The sequence below is a fragment of the Zootoca vivipara genome, chromosome 11 (assembly GCF_963506605.1).
Source record: "Zootoca vivipara chromosome 11, rZooViv1.1, whole genome shotgun sequence".
NCBI classification, from domain to species: Eukaryota; Metazoa; Chordata; class Lepidosauria; order Squamata; family Lacertidae; genus Zootoca; species Zootoca vivipara.
Genome location: NC_083286.1, coordinates 35,775,267 through 35,790,746, shown reverse-complemented (window position 1 = coordinate 35,790,746; position 15,480 = coordinate 35,775,267). Strand labels below are relative to the sequence as shown.

Here is a 15,480-nt window from a genome sequence, read left to right as displayed (position 1 = left end):
TTTTCCCATGACAGTGTCATTTGGGCTACATAATTAGATCATTAGTTAGGAAACTGGAAAATAAAATTGTGCTCTGCGCTCAAACAGTTGCTGTAGAACAGGCATCCCCAAATTTCGGCCCTCCAGATGTTTTGGACTACAATTCCAATCATCCCTGACCACTGGTCCTGTTAGCTAGGGATCATGGGAGTTGTAGACCAAAACATTTGGAGGGCCGCAGTTTGGGGATGCCTACTGTAGAATATAGTTTCTATTTATTTCAGAACAGCAACCATTTAAAAATTACTGAAAAATAATCCAAAGCAATATTATTGTCCTTACTGAGCTACCATAAAACATAGTAATCCCTAAAATCAGTACATTAGAGGAGGCTCTTTTTCACCTGCATTCACCATTAAGAAGTACACATTTACCAGCAGTGTGCAATTTCCAAGCACCCCAGCCTGAGAGGTTGTGCTGTTTGCACTAGCACAGATTCCCCATGGGTGCTGGGTAACCCAGATCTTGGGCTTATTCTGTGATGCACAGTCCCTGGCCATATGGATTTAGATTTTTATATCCTACCACCTTTGGGGTGAAACAGTAAGAAAATTGTTCTTCCACAGAGAAAAAAGAAAATGCAACTTCTCACCATCCCAAGCATCAAACATGTCCATTATGAAGTAATCAATGAAGGATATCTGAGACTTGGGGATGCTACATGTTTTTCGATCAAAAACTGGCATAACAACTGGCAGACCCTGTCTCTTTTCTTCATCTGTCTGTAGAAAACAAAATAATTGTAGTCAAATTGTGCAGCCAAAGCAAAGATTATAAAAATTTGGGAGGGGGGAATGTGTGTATATTATATATGATCTTAACAACAGTACAGAGCAATAGCTCAGGAAAACAAACCATACTTGCAGTTGCAATTAAAAATATTCTACCTGGAGCAGGAGCAAAGAACTGCTATCCCCAAATTTATGAGAGAGAGAAAAATCCATGGGACCTGTAGATTAGTTTCTGCTTCAAACTATCCCAGAAAATGAACAGGCATTTTGCACATCATGTGCACATGAGTTGCTGTGGGCACATGTGTGTAGAAAAGGAGGGTACAAATCGAAATAATAATATCTCGATAAGTCCAATTTAGAATTTTGCTGCTGCTGTTCCCATACAGGAAAATGAGCCAGAGGAAAAGAATGAACACCCAGCCTCAACTGCTAAAGCCAGTTGGACAGGGCAAGGTGAGCAGATGCAGTTCCAGAATGATTTGCTTCAAAGGTGGCTGATTGAAGCACTGGACTAGGGAATAGCTGTACACCAGGAAGCAGCTTTGATGTTGTAGAGGCATGGAGAACTTCACTCTCACTCAAAAATATTTACATCCTGTTGCATCAGTGCCGCCTTATCCAGGCTATAAAGTCTCATGTACACTGCTTAGAAATGATAATGATTAAGTGGTATGTAAATGCCTTCAATAAAAAATAAGTAAAGTATCAATTCACAAATTGGTTCCTTCCGTTTTCTCTACTTGTCAGTGCACTGCATTGCTTTTCCTGGCTGTTCAAATAATTTACCCAGGCCACCCCCACCCCCACCCCACAATAGCACTTCACATAACAGATTTTGCAATTCAAGATTCTTTGACTGCATCAGTCATCCAAGTCTGATTTCATTATTTTCATGCATTTTTTTCCAGTTGCATAACACATTCTAATCAAAGATTGAGTTTCAGCAGAATTTTCAAATATTTGCCCTTTTTTTTGCTGCAATGTTCAAAGTGCTTCTGAATCACTCCAGTATAATTTTTAAGAGAGTGTGCACTTGCTTAGCATCTGCTAGCTTAAACAGTTTGATCAATTGTACTTAATGAATTCTATCATGGCATATGAAGCTATTATTGATGGTAGAAGCTGAGGTGGGAAATACAGATAGCATGTGCTTTCTAGTCATCTGAAAACACACGAGCATTTTAGAAGTAAAATTATTTTTCTCATGCTATAAGATAAGTTTTAAAAATTATAAAGCCATACCTGTGCAAAATACTCTTCTGAAATCCTCCCAGCCCATTCAATACACAGTTCTAGAGGGCGACATGGATTTGCAACATCTGCACATTTGATCATCATGCGCTTAATCAACGTCTGGTTATCTGGAATGTTCTTGAGATTGGTTGTACATTCACAGTCACTACCCTCATTCTGAAATGCAGATACATAGTTAAAAGTGGGGGTTAGCATAACTGCTCACAACTGCTATGAAAACACTATCATAACGCTTTAAAGCTACACCTTAATATAAGTAACAACCCTGCACAAATCAGATAGTTTTAGGAAGCAGTACAAGAGAGCCTACTGTGTTATATGTCCCTTTTATTATATCGTACAGATGTGGATTTATTGTATGACAGTGCGGTGCATTATGTGACATTTGGTTTGTGCAATCCAATTAGTATAAATAAAAATTTGGTATGATGCAAAGTCATACTTTGGGCTCTGAAATTTTGAGAGTGTCATGGGCGTCATTACACAAGATAACTGCCATTATAAATTTCTCTTGTGCACAGTCTCTTGTACAGTGTGGATTTTCAAAAAGATATTTAGGTATTGAAAGGCACACTGGAGCCCATAGGAGCCATGTTGGCTGTTTTATTCATTAGGACATTTCCTTAAATTATGGGCAATATCCCCTTTACTTCCCCTCTACTGATGAATGACTTATGTCAAATGAACAGAGGAAGGGAGAAAAATTCCGTGATTCATATCCCCCCTGCACACATCACTCAACCTCATAGCTGCCAAGTTTTCCCTTTTCTCACGAGGAAGCCTATTCAGCATAAGGGAATTTCCCTTTAAAAAAGGGATAACTTGGCAGCTATGCTCAACCTCTGTCTGCCCCACCCACAGAACTCCAGAACACATATTAAGAGGGCATGAGAGAGAGGAGGGGGAGGAAGAATCACCAAAAATTGCCTCCTCCCTGTTTTGCTGAGAGGTGCTTTCCATCAGCGGAAGAGAAAAAAAATGCACACTGCCGAATATGAGATTGAGCACCCTGGATATTGTTTGCACCTAGTAGCATAAAATACAGATCCTGGTTGTGGATGTATGAATTCTGGTAGTATGAAAAGAAAGTGCCACAGAAATGCACATAATATACATCTACTTAAAATACCTGTGCTTCTTCTGAGGACATGGGCTTGGTGATGCTGTTCACAAACTTGTTCACATGCTCAAAATGCTTTGTCATTTCTGTTGCCAATACCATGTCGATAATTGCCTGACGAAGCGTTCGATAATGATTTCTGGAAAAAGGGGAAAGAGGAGTGTTTAAGAACTCCGAACATTTGGATCCCCACAGGAAGCAGGAAAGTTTAAGAGAAAGGATTATAAAAGGAAACAGAGCAGGAGTGGGTTAAAATTGCTCTAAAGAAAGTTATCAAATACTTTTAAAAAAGAGGAATCTCAGCAAAGCAGTAGTGTGGCTCACCATCTGCAGACATTCACTGTTTCCCAGGTATGATATCACGCCTGCAAATTCACATTTAACAATACAGCCACAGAATCCACATTATGAATACGTCCCTTGTAATCACTTTCACATATTCATACAAAGTGAGTAAGTATCCATCTATGTAATCCCAAAGTACAGGCCCTACTATTTTCCCTAAAAAATACCAAATACCCAAATTTCTGGAGAAGAAATACATTTTCATAACACTTCAACTTGAAATATAATTGGTACACACTGCACACATATGGAGGATAGAGGTGCTTGGGTTGTGTTGTGTTTTTTTAAAAACTATATGTATGTTACAATAAATGTCCAAAATTTGGAGAAAGGCAACATTCCCATGAGAAGGCTGACTATAGCAGATAAATGTTGTTAATGTGTGTAAAAGAAAAGAAAAACCCAAGTTTTGGAAATATGCTGATGAATGCTAGCAATCTCATATACACCAACCCTCTGCATTTTGGAGCACTGATGTGATTGTTGACACAAAATTTCAGACATCCATCTATAAACAGATTTTTTTTGGGGGGGGGGAGGCAAATCTCGCACACAACCACAAGAAAATGTATCTTCATGTACTCAAAACAGAGAACTGTGAGGAAGCTAACCTATTGAGACTTTTGAAAATGTTGCACTTGTTGTCTTTTACTGTGAGCTGGAACGCCAGAGCTGTGTGATGGCTTTCCAACACAGCCGTGTCATTGTAGAGTACAGCGAGCTCACTGCTTGCATTGCACAGGAAAGAATTGGTCCGTCCTGGGTGGTCCACATCATGAACTGTTGCAGCTATTAATGCAGCCACTTCATCTAAATGATCAAGGCTCGCCTACAAGAAAGAATTAAGTCATGTTCACCTATACAGTATTTATCAAACTAAAAATGTAACAATAATCACCAGTAGAGTCACTGAGATGCAAGTCTGGGTGAGTTTGTAGAATCTAGAGCAGGCATCCCCAAACTTTGGCCCTCCAGATGTTTTGGACTACAATTCATATCATCCCTGACCACTGGTCCTGTTAGCTAGGGATCATGGGAGTTGCAGGCCAAAACATCTGGAGGGCCAAAGTTTGGGGATGCCTGATCTAGAGGCAGGAATTTCTTGTAATTTTCCCGATGGGAAATTTACCCATCCAGTGTAATCCACCCATAACTATGGGGAATGCAGCATTAGTTTCAATGGCTACATAGATGTAGCTCATTTTCATCTTCTGAAGATCCATTTACAACAGAGCTGGGGGTTGGGATCTGGCCAGCAGACCAGATCCTTATTCCTTCCACCTGTCAAATCACCTGACATCACAACAATGTCAAGTAATCTGTTTTTGTATAGCGTTATGAATAAAGCTATGTAAGCACTGACCATTAGTTGATTGTCAATGCTTTGTGTGCCCCGTGTCCCTGATTATCAGCTGCAAACTCGCTTTTGCTCCAGCCCCCTCATTACATGCCCCACACCTCATATATGACATCAAGTGTAGGACATGGCTTGGCCAAAATGGGGAAGTCCGGTGTGTCTAATTAGGCTCATGGCCAGAGGTTCCCCACTGCTGATTTATAAGTATTAATAACCATAGAAAAATGATTGGGTGATGCCACCACATAGTGACATTTTTCCATATAAAAAAGATTGTATAACTGTACTCTCAGTAAGCAACTCAGTGAGGGACTTCAAATAAAACTATGGAAACACATGGTCATAACTTGTTGAACTTGAGTATAGGAAATCTCAGCAGAAATTGTACCTTAACTCTCTCTTTCCCCAGAAAGAAAGCTGTGGCATGCAAGACATCGGCTGCATGAGTGGAGTTATGATAGGAATTGGAGGAGTGGTAGTTGGCTTCTATCACCTGGAACCAGGCTCGCAGTGTGGCTTCGGGACAGTTTAAAAACTCGCAGACACCAAAGCGGGCAAAAGTTTTCAGACCCAGGTAAACCAGCGGCCTGGAACATAATTGGAAAGGGAGATGGTAAAACAAGGCAGGAAAGGCACTCGTTATCAGTCTTCTTGCTCTTGCAGACTTTGGTTAGCAGCAGCTTCCATTTACTGCATACATTTCCCCACTATCCCTGTGTGTGCTTGCTTGCCATGTGAAGTTGACAATCAGCATTTTGACAGTGGGGAGACTTATATAAAAGGAAGGAATGGAAGGAAGGAAGAGCCAAATTACATGACGTGAAATGCACGGCTTGGCATTGTGCAGTTCTTTTTAAAAAAAACAGCAGCCACATGGGGGCAATTAGGAACAGGACCATGGTGCAAAGGCATGAAGGGTTAACACTATCTTCCAGTGCTGTAGTTCTAATGAAGAGCTCCCTCTCTCAGCTGCTGTTTGGCACAGGTGAGAAGCTGTCATCGATGTCAATGGCAGTTTCTTTTCTGTGCCAAACAGCAGCTGAGGGGCATTTTAGGAGGGCTGAGGGGAAAAGGTTAAACACTGCAAACTATATTTAATGTATTCTGGCTTGGAGAGGCAAGGGGTCATAGGGGCATAAAAGATTTAACATGCAGTTGCATGTTCTTAAGCTTAATTCCAATGGGAAGTGAAGAGGGAGAGGGAGAGAGAAAGAGAGAAAGAGAGAAAGAGAGAAAGAGAGAAAGAAAGAAAGAAAGAAAGAAAGAAAGAAAGAAAGAAAGAAAGAATTGGTGGCACTATGTAGTAGCTCTTGAAGGGAGTCCCAAGACAGAAAGGATGGAGCTGCATATAGTTCTGTCCTGCTCTTGCTAAACTAACCATAACACATGTAACAAAAAATAAAAAGGGTATTATTCTGGCAGCTTTGGGAATCATGCCCACTCCACACATCCACCAGGAAGCACAGAAAGGGGAAGCACAAGTTACTCCTGGCTTCCTGTATCAACATCTGCCTCTGCCAGAGACAGGCAGATACAACTAAGTAAGTCATAGATGACACAAGCTTAATTTGTGCCACAGCTTGTTTAGCAACACCCTTCACCTTCCACTTCTATACCTCTATCTAACACATGCAGAGAGAAGGCTTGCCTTTTATTTGTAACAGCTTCCAGTTCAAAAATGTTGAAGTCCCAGCTCTCTTCGTTATCCAGTAAGCGTGCAATACAGGGTGGAACGTCATTGATAGTAATTGGCACAGAGAGGTGACCATGGCTCTGGTTGGTGGTAGCTGTCCAAATGATAAATTTATTTATTTATTTCAATTACATTTTGTCTTTTCCTCTAAGGAGCTCAAGGTGGGGCACATAGTTCTCCTCTTCCTCCTCAGTTAATCCACATAACAACCATATAGGTTAGGCAGAGGGGCAGCGATTGGCCCACGGCTACCCAATGAGTTTCATGCCCAAGTGGGGATTTGAACTCTGGTCTCCCACATCCTAGTCCACCACTCTGACCACTACCCCACACTGAAGAATCCTTAGTAGAAATTAAGTATTTGGACCAAGGTAGACACGACGGGATGAATCCAGGCTTAGTAATTGAAATCAGTGGGACTTGTTAGTTGTGTTTCTTTGATTTCAATGGGTCTAATCTAAGCATAACTATATCAGGATCCAATCCAGAGGCTACAATCTCATGTGTGTGTAAATGGAACTGCCCTGAGGTGGAGTGGGGAGGTGCGTATGCAAAGGTGGCATGCATGGTGGTAGGCCACTCCCCTCACCTGTAGTTTACCTCCCCTCAGTTTTTTTGCCCAGGCACCCTCTTTCTATGTGACTGGGGCAATTCTGTGTTTTAACACACTGCTATTGCCCATATTGTGTTTTCCACCACTGTCTTCTTTGGTCCTGATACACCTGTAGTTGCAAGCAGCAAATCACATGTAACAACTGGTGACCCTGAGTGGGGATGTACAGTGGTGCCTCGCTAGACGAATTTAATTCGTTCCACGGGTCTTTTCTTATAACGAAAAATTCGTCTAGTGAATCCCATAGGAATGCATTGAATTTTTTTTTGAAATTGTTTTTTGCCCATAGGAACGCATTAATTGAATTTCAATGCATTCCTATGGGAAACCGCGATTCGCTAGACGAATTTTTCATAAAACGAATTCGTCTAGCGAGGCAACCTCCGCCGAAAAATCCTTTCGTTAAGCGGAAATTTAGTTAAGCAGGGCATTCGTTAAGTGAGGCACCACTGTATAAGCCCATCAAGAAGATGCAATGAGCCAGTTCAATGGGGTCAAGTTGAACATATGACACAGCTGGATATACCCACCAAGATAAGCCTCAACATCTTCCATACATAGATATTCCTTACTGAATCAAGGTTACTCCGTGAGAATTAATTTACCAACAAACTAAAATTAAACTGAAGACTGTTCTATGTAAATATAAGGTCTGAAATGGTCTTGTGTGTGATTACAGACAAACCAGTTTAAGGTCATTTCCCATATTACAGCAAAAAAGTGTGTTTTCACTGTCTTTATTGTCAATAATGAGTTCTGATGGTAAGGAAGGGTAAATGATTGTCTTAACTCCTGTGTAAGAACTGGACCTTTTATTGTGTGTTTGAAGGATTCTCTGCACCAGTGATTTTCAGCAAGACTTAATTGCTTTGCAACAATAGCAACAAATAAAACAGGCATGCGTTAAAGAGAGTTGGACATGGGAACTTACTTTTGGTAAATACATACTCATTTCCTGACAGCCTTCTCAAGCCATCCTGAAATAAAACAAAAAAAAATATTTGCACACTGTCGGATTCCACAAACAAAGGGAAAAAGAAGGGTGCGCTCTTAAAAGATCAAGCCACAAAAGGTTAGAGAAGATTAGGATTAGGGTATCATTAAGTTTATGCACTAAACAATATAAATTATGCTCCAAATAATTAGAAAAGCACATATAATGAATGTGTGAATGCTTGCTTAAATAAATACACTATAAAACCTGCAACACCACTGAGAATTCAATCTGACATTAAAGCTGCATGCTATCCTCCTTCATGGCTGCTTATCTGGAGCAGTTTACAGAGGCAATTTTCTGTATCCACAAAGATCCGCTTTGGTGAACCAGGGCAAAGTTCAATATATTCCTCCTACTGTCCGTTCCATATGCTGCTTACATAAATCTTAACAGTGTTTCCCACAACAAGCACCAGCAACAGAAGACTGGAATGTTATGGTTTGTAGTACTATCAATGTAATGAGGCAATTGAGAAACCACGGGAATTTTGCTTAGAACATCAGCTCAGCTGAAACATCCCACAACAGTGAGTGGAATTGGTTGCTAGATATGTGTCTTCTTACTCACAGTCATCAGACCTCCAACAAGATCACTAGTGTGAGGATCCTCATCTTTGGTACCTAACTGAGGAGAGTAAAGTTCTGTTGTCCGTAAGATTTCCAAAACCCGATCCAAGGCCTCTGCTACAGTTACAGGGCTGTTTTCTTGAGCGGAATTGATTATATTAATGACCTACGGGGTTACAAACAGAAAGGAAAAACATAACAGAGCTATTGCTCATTTTTAGTCTACATGAAACCATTAAGGAATTAGGATGTAAAAGGAACAGCAGATGAATAAAGCCGTTGATTAATAAGCTTATTTAAATGATTAACTAATTACCATTTAGATTAATGTACAGCTGTATATTGCTAAAAATTCAATATACGGTGGGCGCCTTTTTGAGAATATTAAAAGTAGTATCATAATTTAAAACTTACAAGCAAAAGCTATCACTTACTGTTAAAGGGACAGACTGTATTTTATATTTTCAAGCTGTTACAATGAGTGCAAAATAGATACTAAACAGTAACAAATCTACCATTAACAACTGATTACAATTTGCCTACATCAGAGGTTTTCAATCTTTTTGAGTCCACGGCTCCCTTAACTACATTCTTTCTGCGGCACCACTATGGGACTCAGGAACCCAGTTATGTCACTCCTTGCCTGCAGAGCTGGCAGCTTCTCACCCTTTTTTGAACACCTTCCCTTGTGGAGTGTTCCCTCAGCTTCTCTCCCCTCTCCTTGTGAGTCCTCCAGGGAGTGCCCCCCCCCTGGCCCCAAAGAGAGGTGCCTGCCAGAGGCACCATTTGCCTGCGAAGCTTATATCCTGGGCTGCTGCAATAAACAGCTATACGTACAAGCCTTTGGGAGGCAGAGACATAAGAGGGCATCAGAGGAGGGGAGAAAAAAGGGACAGAGGCCAGTGTTGCCCATGGCACCCCTGACCATTTGGACTACTGCAATGCACTCTACGTGGGGCTACCTTTGAAGGTGACCCAGAAACTACAATTAATCCAGAATGCAGCAGGTAGACTGGTGACTAGTATGTTTCCGAGCACAATTCAAAGTGTTGGTGAGGTTATGGGGAACTAGGCAGAGGGCCTTCTCAGTAGTGGCACCCGCCCTGTGGAATGCCCTCTCACCAGATGTCAAAGAAATAAACAATTATCTGACTTTTAGAAGACATCTAAAGAGCCCTGTTTAGGGAAGTTTTTAATGTTTGATGTTTTATTGTGTTTTTAATATTCTGTTGGAAGCTGCCCGGAGTGGATGGGGAGGCCTGGCCAGATGGGCAGGGTATAAGTAATAAATTATAACATTATTATCTTTCAAGGCACCGGAGGGTGCCACGGCACACTGGTTGAAAACATCTTGCCTACATGATTAAAATTGGCATCACTCAGTAAGCAATTAAAGTTTGTGCCTGTAATCCAATTCCTACTTTCCTGGGAGAAAACCCTACTGAACTCAATGGTACTTGCTTCTAAGTAAACATGTACAGGAGTGCACACTTAGCTGATTACGGATTCAAGTTGGGCAGTTCTATTATGTAATAATAGTTCATAAAGATAAAGTATTAGTTACTATTTGAGAAAAAAAGATGCTTGGTCCATTTCTTATGAGTTTACAAGGACATGTTTACAATAAGTTATTGGAGGCATCTGAATGAATAAATAGCACGATCTCCATTCATGTGTTTGATAAGCAACATCTTAAAATTAGCTTGGCTTTAATTTGCCGCACCTTTTATTTATCTGCTACAGTAGAAACTACATAGTTATTGGTCCAGAATGCATGTAGTGTTATGTCCGAACTCATGCTCCTGGTTTGTGTATCCAATACAAACCATGAGTAGTAAGCGAAGAACAAATAGTGGCTACAACTCATAGTTTGCCTACAGCAATATAATGCCAGGCCAAACCATGACATAATTCCAGGTAGCGTAAAAGCTGGATAACTGGAGGGGGAGTGAAGCAGTTATGATTTTAACTGAGAGTACATGCACACAGGTGGCGCTGTGGGTTAAACCACAGATCCTAGGGCTTGCTGATCAGAAGGTCGGCGATTTGAATCCCCGCGACAGGGTGAGCTCCCATTGCTCGGTCCCAGCTCCTGCCAACCTAGCAGTTTGAAAGCACGTCAAAGTGCAAGTAGATAAATAGGTACCGCTACAGCGGGAAGATAAACAGCGTTTCCGTGTGCTGCTCTGGTTTGCCAGAAGCGGCTTTGTCATGCTGGCCACATGACCTGGAAGCTGTATGCTGGCTACCTCAGCCAAAAACGTGAGATGAGCGCCGCAACCCCAGAGTCGGTCACGACTGGACCCAATGGTCAGGGGTCCCTTTACCTTTACTTACATGCACATTTTCATGCTCACATTTAGCCATGGTTTGGCTTAGTGTTATATGCAAACCAGGTCATTGGGGTGATGTGAAACGTACTGTGTCAGCTGAGCACATCATAAGTTATCTGAATGCCTTGACAAGCCTTGCTGTATCCGTCCGGATTGTTGATGTGTGTGAAATTTTAACAGAAAGTTGTTGACTCTTACCTTTGTGATTGGGGCTTCTATCGTCATGGAGTGGATTCTTGCCATTGATGAATACCGACGATTCTGTAAACTTGGGGCTGCCATTAAACAGAAAACAAACAAAAGTAAAAATCTACATCCTCATACATTGCATTATTTTAGACGTGTGGGTCTATGTAGAGTTCCATGATGAAAGAAAGGCAGGATATAAATGTAATAAAATAAAGAAGCTACAGTCCCATCATATGTTCTTAGAGAGTAATAAATTATTTGTCAGTAAGAGATGGAGATACCTTGGCCCCTAAATACTTCCCATTGTTCTAAATTTTCCTGCTTTCTATTATTTTTGCTCAATAGCCCAGACAATAGGGAGCTACTTTTAACAAAAACCTTGAAGACAAATGAAGTGCCTCTCTCTCAAATCTTCAAAAATGAACAGTGGCAGTAGCAGCAGCAGCAATCTAATCCAGGATCCTGAACTGCTAGAAATATTCTCCACACATTGGTGTCCTTACCATCACTGCTTCGAGAAGTTATTGATTTGACATCAATAGATTCTTTTCTCCTGTTCTTGCATCTGAAGGAGTGAGAGTCTAGAAATATTACAGGAAGGTATTTTAAAAGTGGCCAGAATTTATTTTCACACACACACACTTGTTTTAACTAATTTCTCATTTACGGATAAAGATATTTAAGAAAAAATATTTTCTTGATCAGAGCAGGTTGTTATGCTAGCCAAAAGGTTTCTCAATAATTTTGCCCTTGGACCATCATGTAAAGCATATTTCAATCCATAATGGATTACATTCTCTACCTGCAAATCTGTTGAGAGATAGGCATCTCTTTGCATCTACCATCCAACATGGCAGAAGGCATAATCTGCAGGCATAATTCTAGGAAAGCCCTCAGGGGGGAAAGTACCAGTTGTGCTAGATACCTGATGGTATGTACTTAAATATATATACATACACACCACTGAGAGAATTTAGATGGTTATAAAACAATGCCATTTGAAGAAAGATTATTCTCTAACCTGACTGAAACTGGTCTCCTGCACACTTTTCATCACGATGGGTCTTGTAGGTCTGGTGTCATGTGAAAAAAGAAAGAAAAGCAAATAGACACATAAACTTCTGATTTTGGCTAAACCTTAGCTGCACAGACAACCTTGTAGTATGCAAGTGTGTGCTTCCTTTTCCTCTGACAACTCTATTTACACCTGTAAACAATTAAGCTTTCCCTAGGACCAAATTCTGCTACATGATATTCTGTGTACCTTGAAAGACTGCATAATTCTCTCCCCAAAATCTTGCCCAGTCATTTTGCTTGGTCAAATAAACTTGCATGCTACCTGGTGTAGTCTTCCAGATAGTATGTTTTGGCACTCGTATTTTAAATATTACATAATGTACTGGCTGTGTGAAGAGAAACAGTTATTACTATGGGATGATATCAAGCAATGAGGTTGTATACTACAAAGAAAACACAGTACCTGTTTGTTGCTGTCATTGGTGCAACATAGCTTCTTGATAGATACAAAATGACGGATTTTCCTACCGATATTAACAAAAACAACAAAAGCACTGTTACTAGTTAAAATAGTTTTGGCACAACTGGTGATTAAATTGTTACCATTTACTTTAAATCAAAAATTCAGATCTGATTAATTAAAAGAAACCTGTTAATTAACTACTCCATCACTGTCAGAAAGGTTTGAGAAAATCTAATGTCTAAATTAACATATTGCAGAAGAGCAAATGATGAATAACGGAAACATTTTTAGAGTGATTTTTTTAATCTGTGATGTTTTGGAATGATAAGTACCAGGACAATATTCAGTCATACGATGCTGTTGACTAATTATAATTATACAGATTGCATAAAATTACTTTGTTTTCAATCATTTTGTTTTGAAAATGTAAAAAATATCCTATAATTATTATTGTCACTTGTTTATTGATCTCATCCTACAGAATAGGTCAATTATGTTCGCTTTTTAAAGTATGAGACTGAGAGATGAGACCTTATTTAAGGACAACTATGAGTCTAACTATGTGCAACATGGGAATTCCATGACTAGCAGTGGAATCCTATGTGAGTAGCTCTCCTAAATTCAGGGGAACTTACTCTTTAGTAAAGGTGCACAAGATTGCAGCCTGAAACTCCTCACAGCTTTTTCTATGAAAACGTATGGAGAGTAGTTTGAATCAGAGATGCATGGGGGAATTCAACTATTTGCCCCTATTTCAACTATTTGCTCCTAACCCCAAGGCTGTTTTTCATAACAGAAAAAGAAAATGGGTGTTCCAGTCATGGAATTTCCACATCACATGTAGCTTGACTCTCAGGTAATCCAGGTAATACAAGGCTTGTGCCTTGGCAATGGCACAAGCATTTGGTAAGAGTCACAGGTGAAGTACAGTTGAGGATTAGCAGCTGGTGGGAGGGAGACAGGGACTTTATTTTATCTGAAAGCATTTATACAAGCGGTGTACAATTATTATTTTAATATTGTTAAAAGACACATCCTAAAACAAGCAAACAAAAAACCCAGCATATAGAACAGAGATTCAGGGGAATCAAACACATAAAACTAGGTCCAATCCGCAGAAAACCTAATTGCCATTTACTCTGATTTGGCGGTGAAACGCAGGTTTTCCTAGGGAAAGCACTGAGAGAGAAGAAATACACACTCAGACACAGAGCTTTAAAGCCCAGACCTGTGCTAAGAAACATGGGACTATTATATGGAATTATTATATTTTATAGAAATATAATTATGCATGTATGTGTATATATTCACAGTCATACATAACCTGATTCCATCTACTGTATTTATATACGTATGTATAACAGAGAAAACCATTACAACAGAGTGCACTTTTAATTAACAAACTTACCCTCCTTGGCCAGTTACAGGGGTTATCTTCACATGCTGTTGGATACTGTCTCCTGATTTCCTCCGTGCATAATAAACTCCTTGCCATTCCTAAACAAGTTGAGTGAAAACAACATTCTAGGAAGCTCTGATCACAAACCCATTTCTTAAAATAAACATTTCTAAGCTGGTAGCATTTTGTGACACCACACTCTCAGACACCTTTTACGTGAGAGAATCATAGATGCACTGACAGCAAGCTACAAGCAAGAGAATCCATCATCCCAGAATCTCCATATGGCAATAAACTCTGCACAAAAGCATATTTTATGCATGCGCGCACACAATTCTTTCCCTCTTACATTTTTGTTACAGGGTTACCCTCTCCAAAAAAGTTAGGTGTCCTAGATTTGTAATTTACAAACAGAGGAAAATGATCTCAAAGGACTGTTCAGTTTAAGGAGGCAGGAGGTAGAATTTAGCTAGTCACCTACCTTTCCTTTTTTTATACAAGTGTTGATCGTGTCCAGCAGGTCCACACGGTTTTTGTCACTTTTTGGAAGCTCAGTGAGTTCCTTTCCTATTAGCTCTCCCTTTTGATAGCCCATCATCCGTTCAAAGGCTGGATTGACATACTGTAAAAAAAGGAAATCATGTGAGCAACCAAGGAAAGCGTGAACTTAAAGATGGATTCATCATGCCTACGCTATATTCAGTTCCCAGTACGAATACTGTTAGATACGTTTCCATTGTAGAACCCCCTCCCCCAACAGATATTTAAGAAGGAAAGGAGGGATATAGCACAAACTTCTACATACAACCACAGAAGCCAGTGGTGTTCAATCGACTGATATATCGATACACAGGTTTCTGAAGAGGAAGAAAAACGTGCCTTTTCCATACCTGAATTACATGATCTTCGCTAGTTATTTCTATGGCTTCATGACAGTGTTCCAGTGCTGTGAACACTGAATTGCAAGCCCTGCAATTAACAAGTTATTATACACTATTAATATCTGCAAGTGTAACAGGTCAGAATTACATCAGCGCACGAACTGAACACACACAAAAAAAGATTTTATAAACATTGCAAGATCTATTGCATTTGTATGTTTTCATTTCTAACAGGATTTTCAATGTATTTTTCTACAATACATCCATGGAGAGTAATGTAAGGTAATATGTAATGTATTCACAGTGTAGATATTGCAAAGAAAATGCCAGTTGCCTGCATTTCTCCTGCCTTTTATTCTCTCTGTGTAAATGCTCCAGAGTAATGAATAAGCTTAAGTGAGGGGAAATGGGAAGAGGGGAAGATTTTCAAGTGAAGGAGGGGATAAGCAATACTCCTCTGTAAGTCACCCCCATGACTCC

The 15,480-nt window shown here is 40.0% G+C and overlaps 2 protein-coding genes across 6 annotated transcripts in view; one reads left to right on the top strand and one right to left on the bottom strand.

The window, feature by feature from the left end:
* The window catches only part of WDR41 (WD repeat domain 41), a 31,674-nt gene extending 29,654 nt beyond the window's left edge, over nucleotides 1–2,020 (top strand). Inside the window, exon 14 of the mRNA XM_035099865.2 lies at nucleotides 1,160–2,020. The gene's annotated coding sequence lies outside the window, so the exon portion shown is untranslated. The remainder of the gene's footprint in view (nucleotides 1–1,159) is intronic.
* PDE8B (phosphodiesterase 8B) overlaps nucleotides 1–15,480 on the bottom strand; it is a 49,183-nt gene that overhangs the window by 3,147 nt on the left and 30,556 nt on the right. For all 5 annotated transcript variants that reach the window (XM_060280245.1, XM_060280241.1, XM_060280243.1 and 2 more), the window contains exons 7-21: nucleotides 15,010–15,088; nucleotides 14,601–14,741; nucleotides 14,129–14,217; nucleotides 12,721–12,781; nucleotides 12,262–12,313; nucleotides 11,744–11,821; nucleotides 11,250–11,326; nucleotides 8,720–8,884; nucleotides 8,087–8,132; nucleotides 6,498–6,636; nucleotides 5,238–5,436; nucleotides 4,104–4,321; nucleotides 3,157–3,286; nucleotides 2,016–2,183; nucleotides 632–761 (exon numbers count right to left, since the gene is read on the bottom strand). In XM_060280245.1, coding sequence (XP_060136228.1) covers nucleotides 632–761; nucleotides 2,016–2,183; nucleotides 3,157–3,286; nucleotides 4,104–4,321; nucleotides 5,238–5,436; nucleotides 6,498–6,636; nucleotides 8,087–8,132; nucleotides 8,720–8,884; nucleotides 11,250–11,326; nucleotides 11,744–11,821; nucleotides 12,262–12,313; nucleotides 12,721–12,781; nucleotides 14,129–14,217; nucleotides 14,601–14,741; nucleotides 15,010–15,088 — 1,772 coding nt within the window. The remainder of the gene's footprint in view (nucleotides 1–631; nucleotides 762–2,015; nucleotides 2,184–3,156; nucleotides 3,287–4,103; nucleotides 4,322–5,237; nucleotides 5,437–6,497; nucleotides 6,637–8,086; nucleotides 8,133–8,719; nucleotides 8,885–11,249; nucleotides 11,327–11,743; nucleotides 11,822–12,261; nucleotides 12,314–12,720; nucleotides 12,782–14,128; nucleotides 14,218–14,600; nucleotides 14,742–15,009; nucleotides 15,089–15,480) is intronic.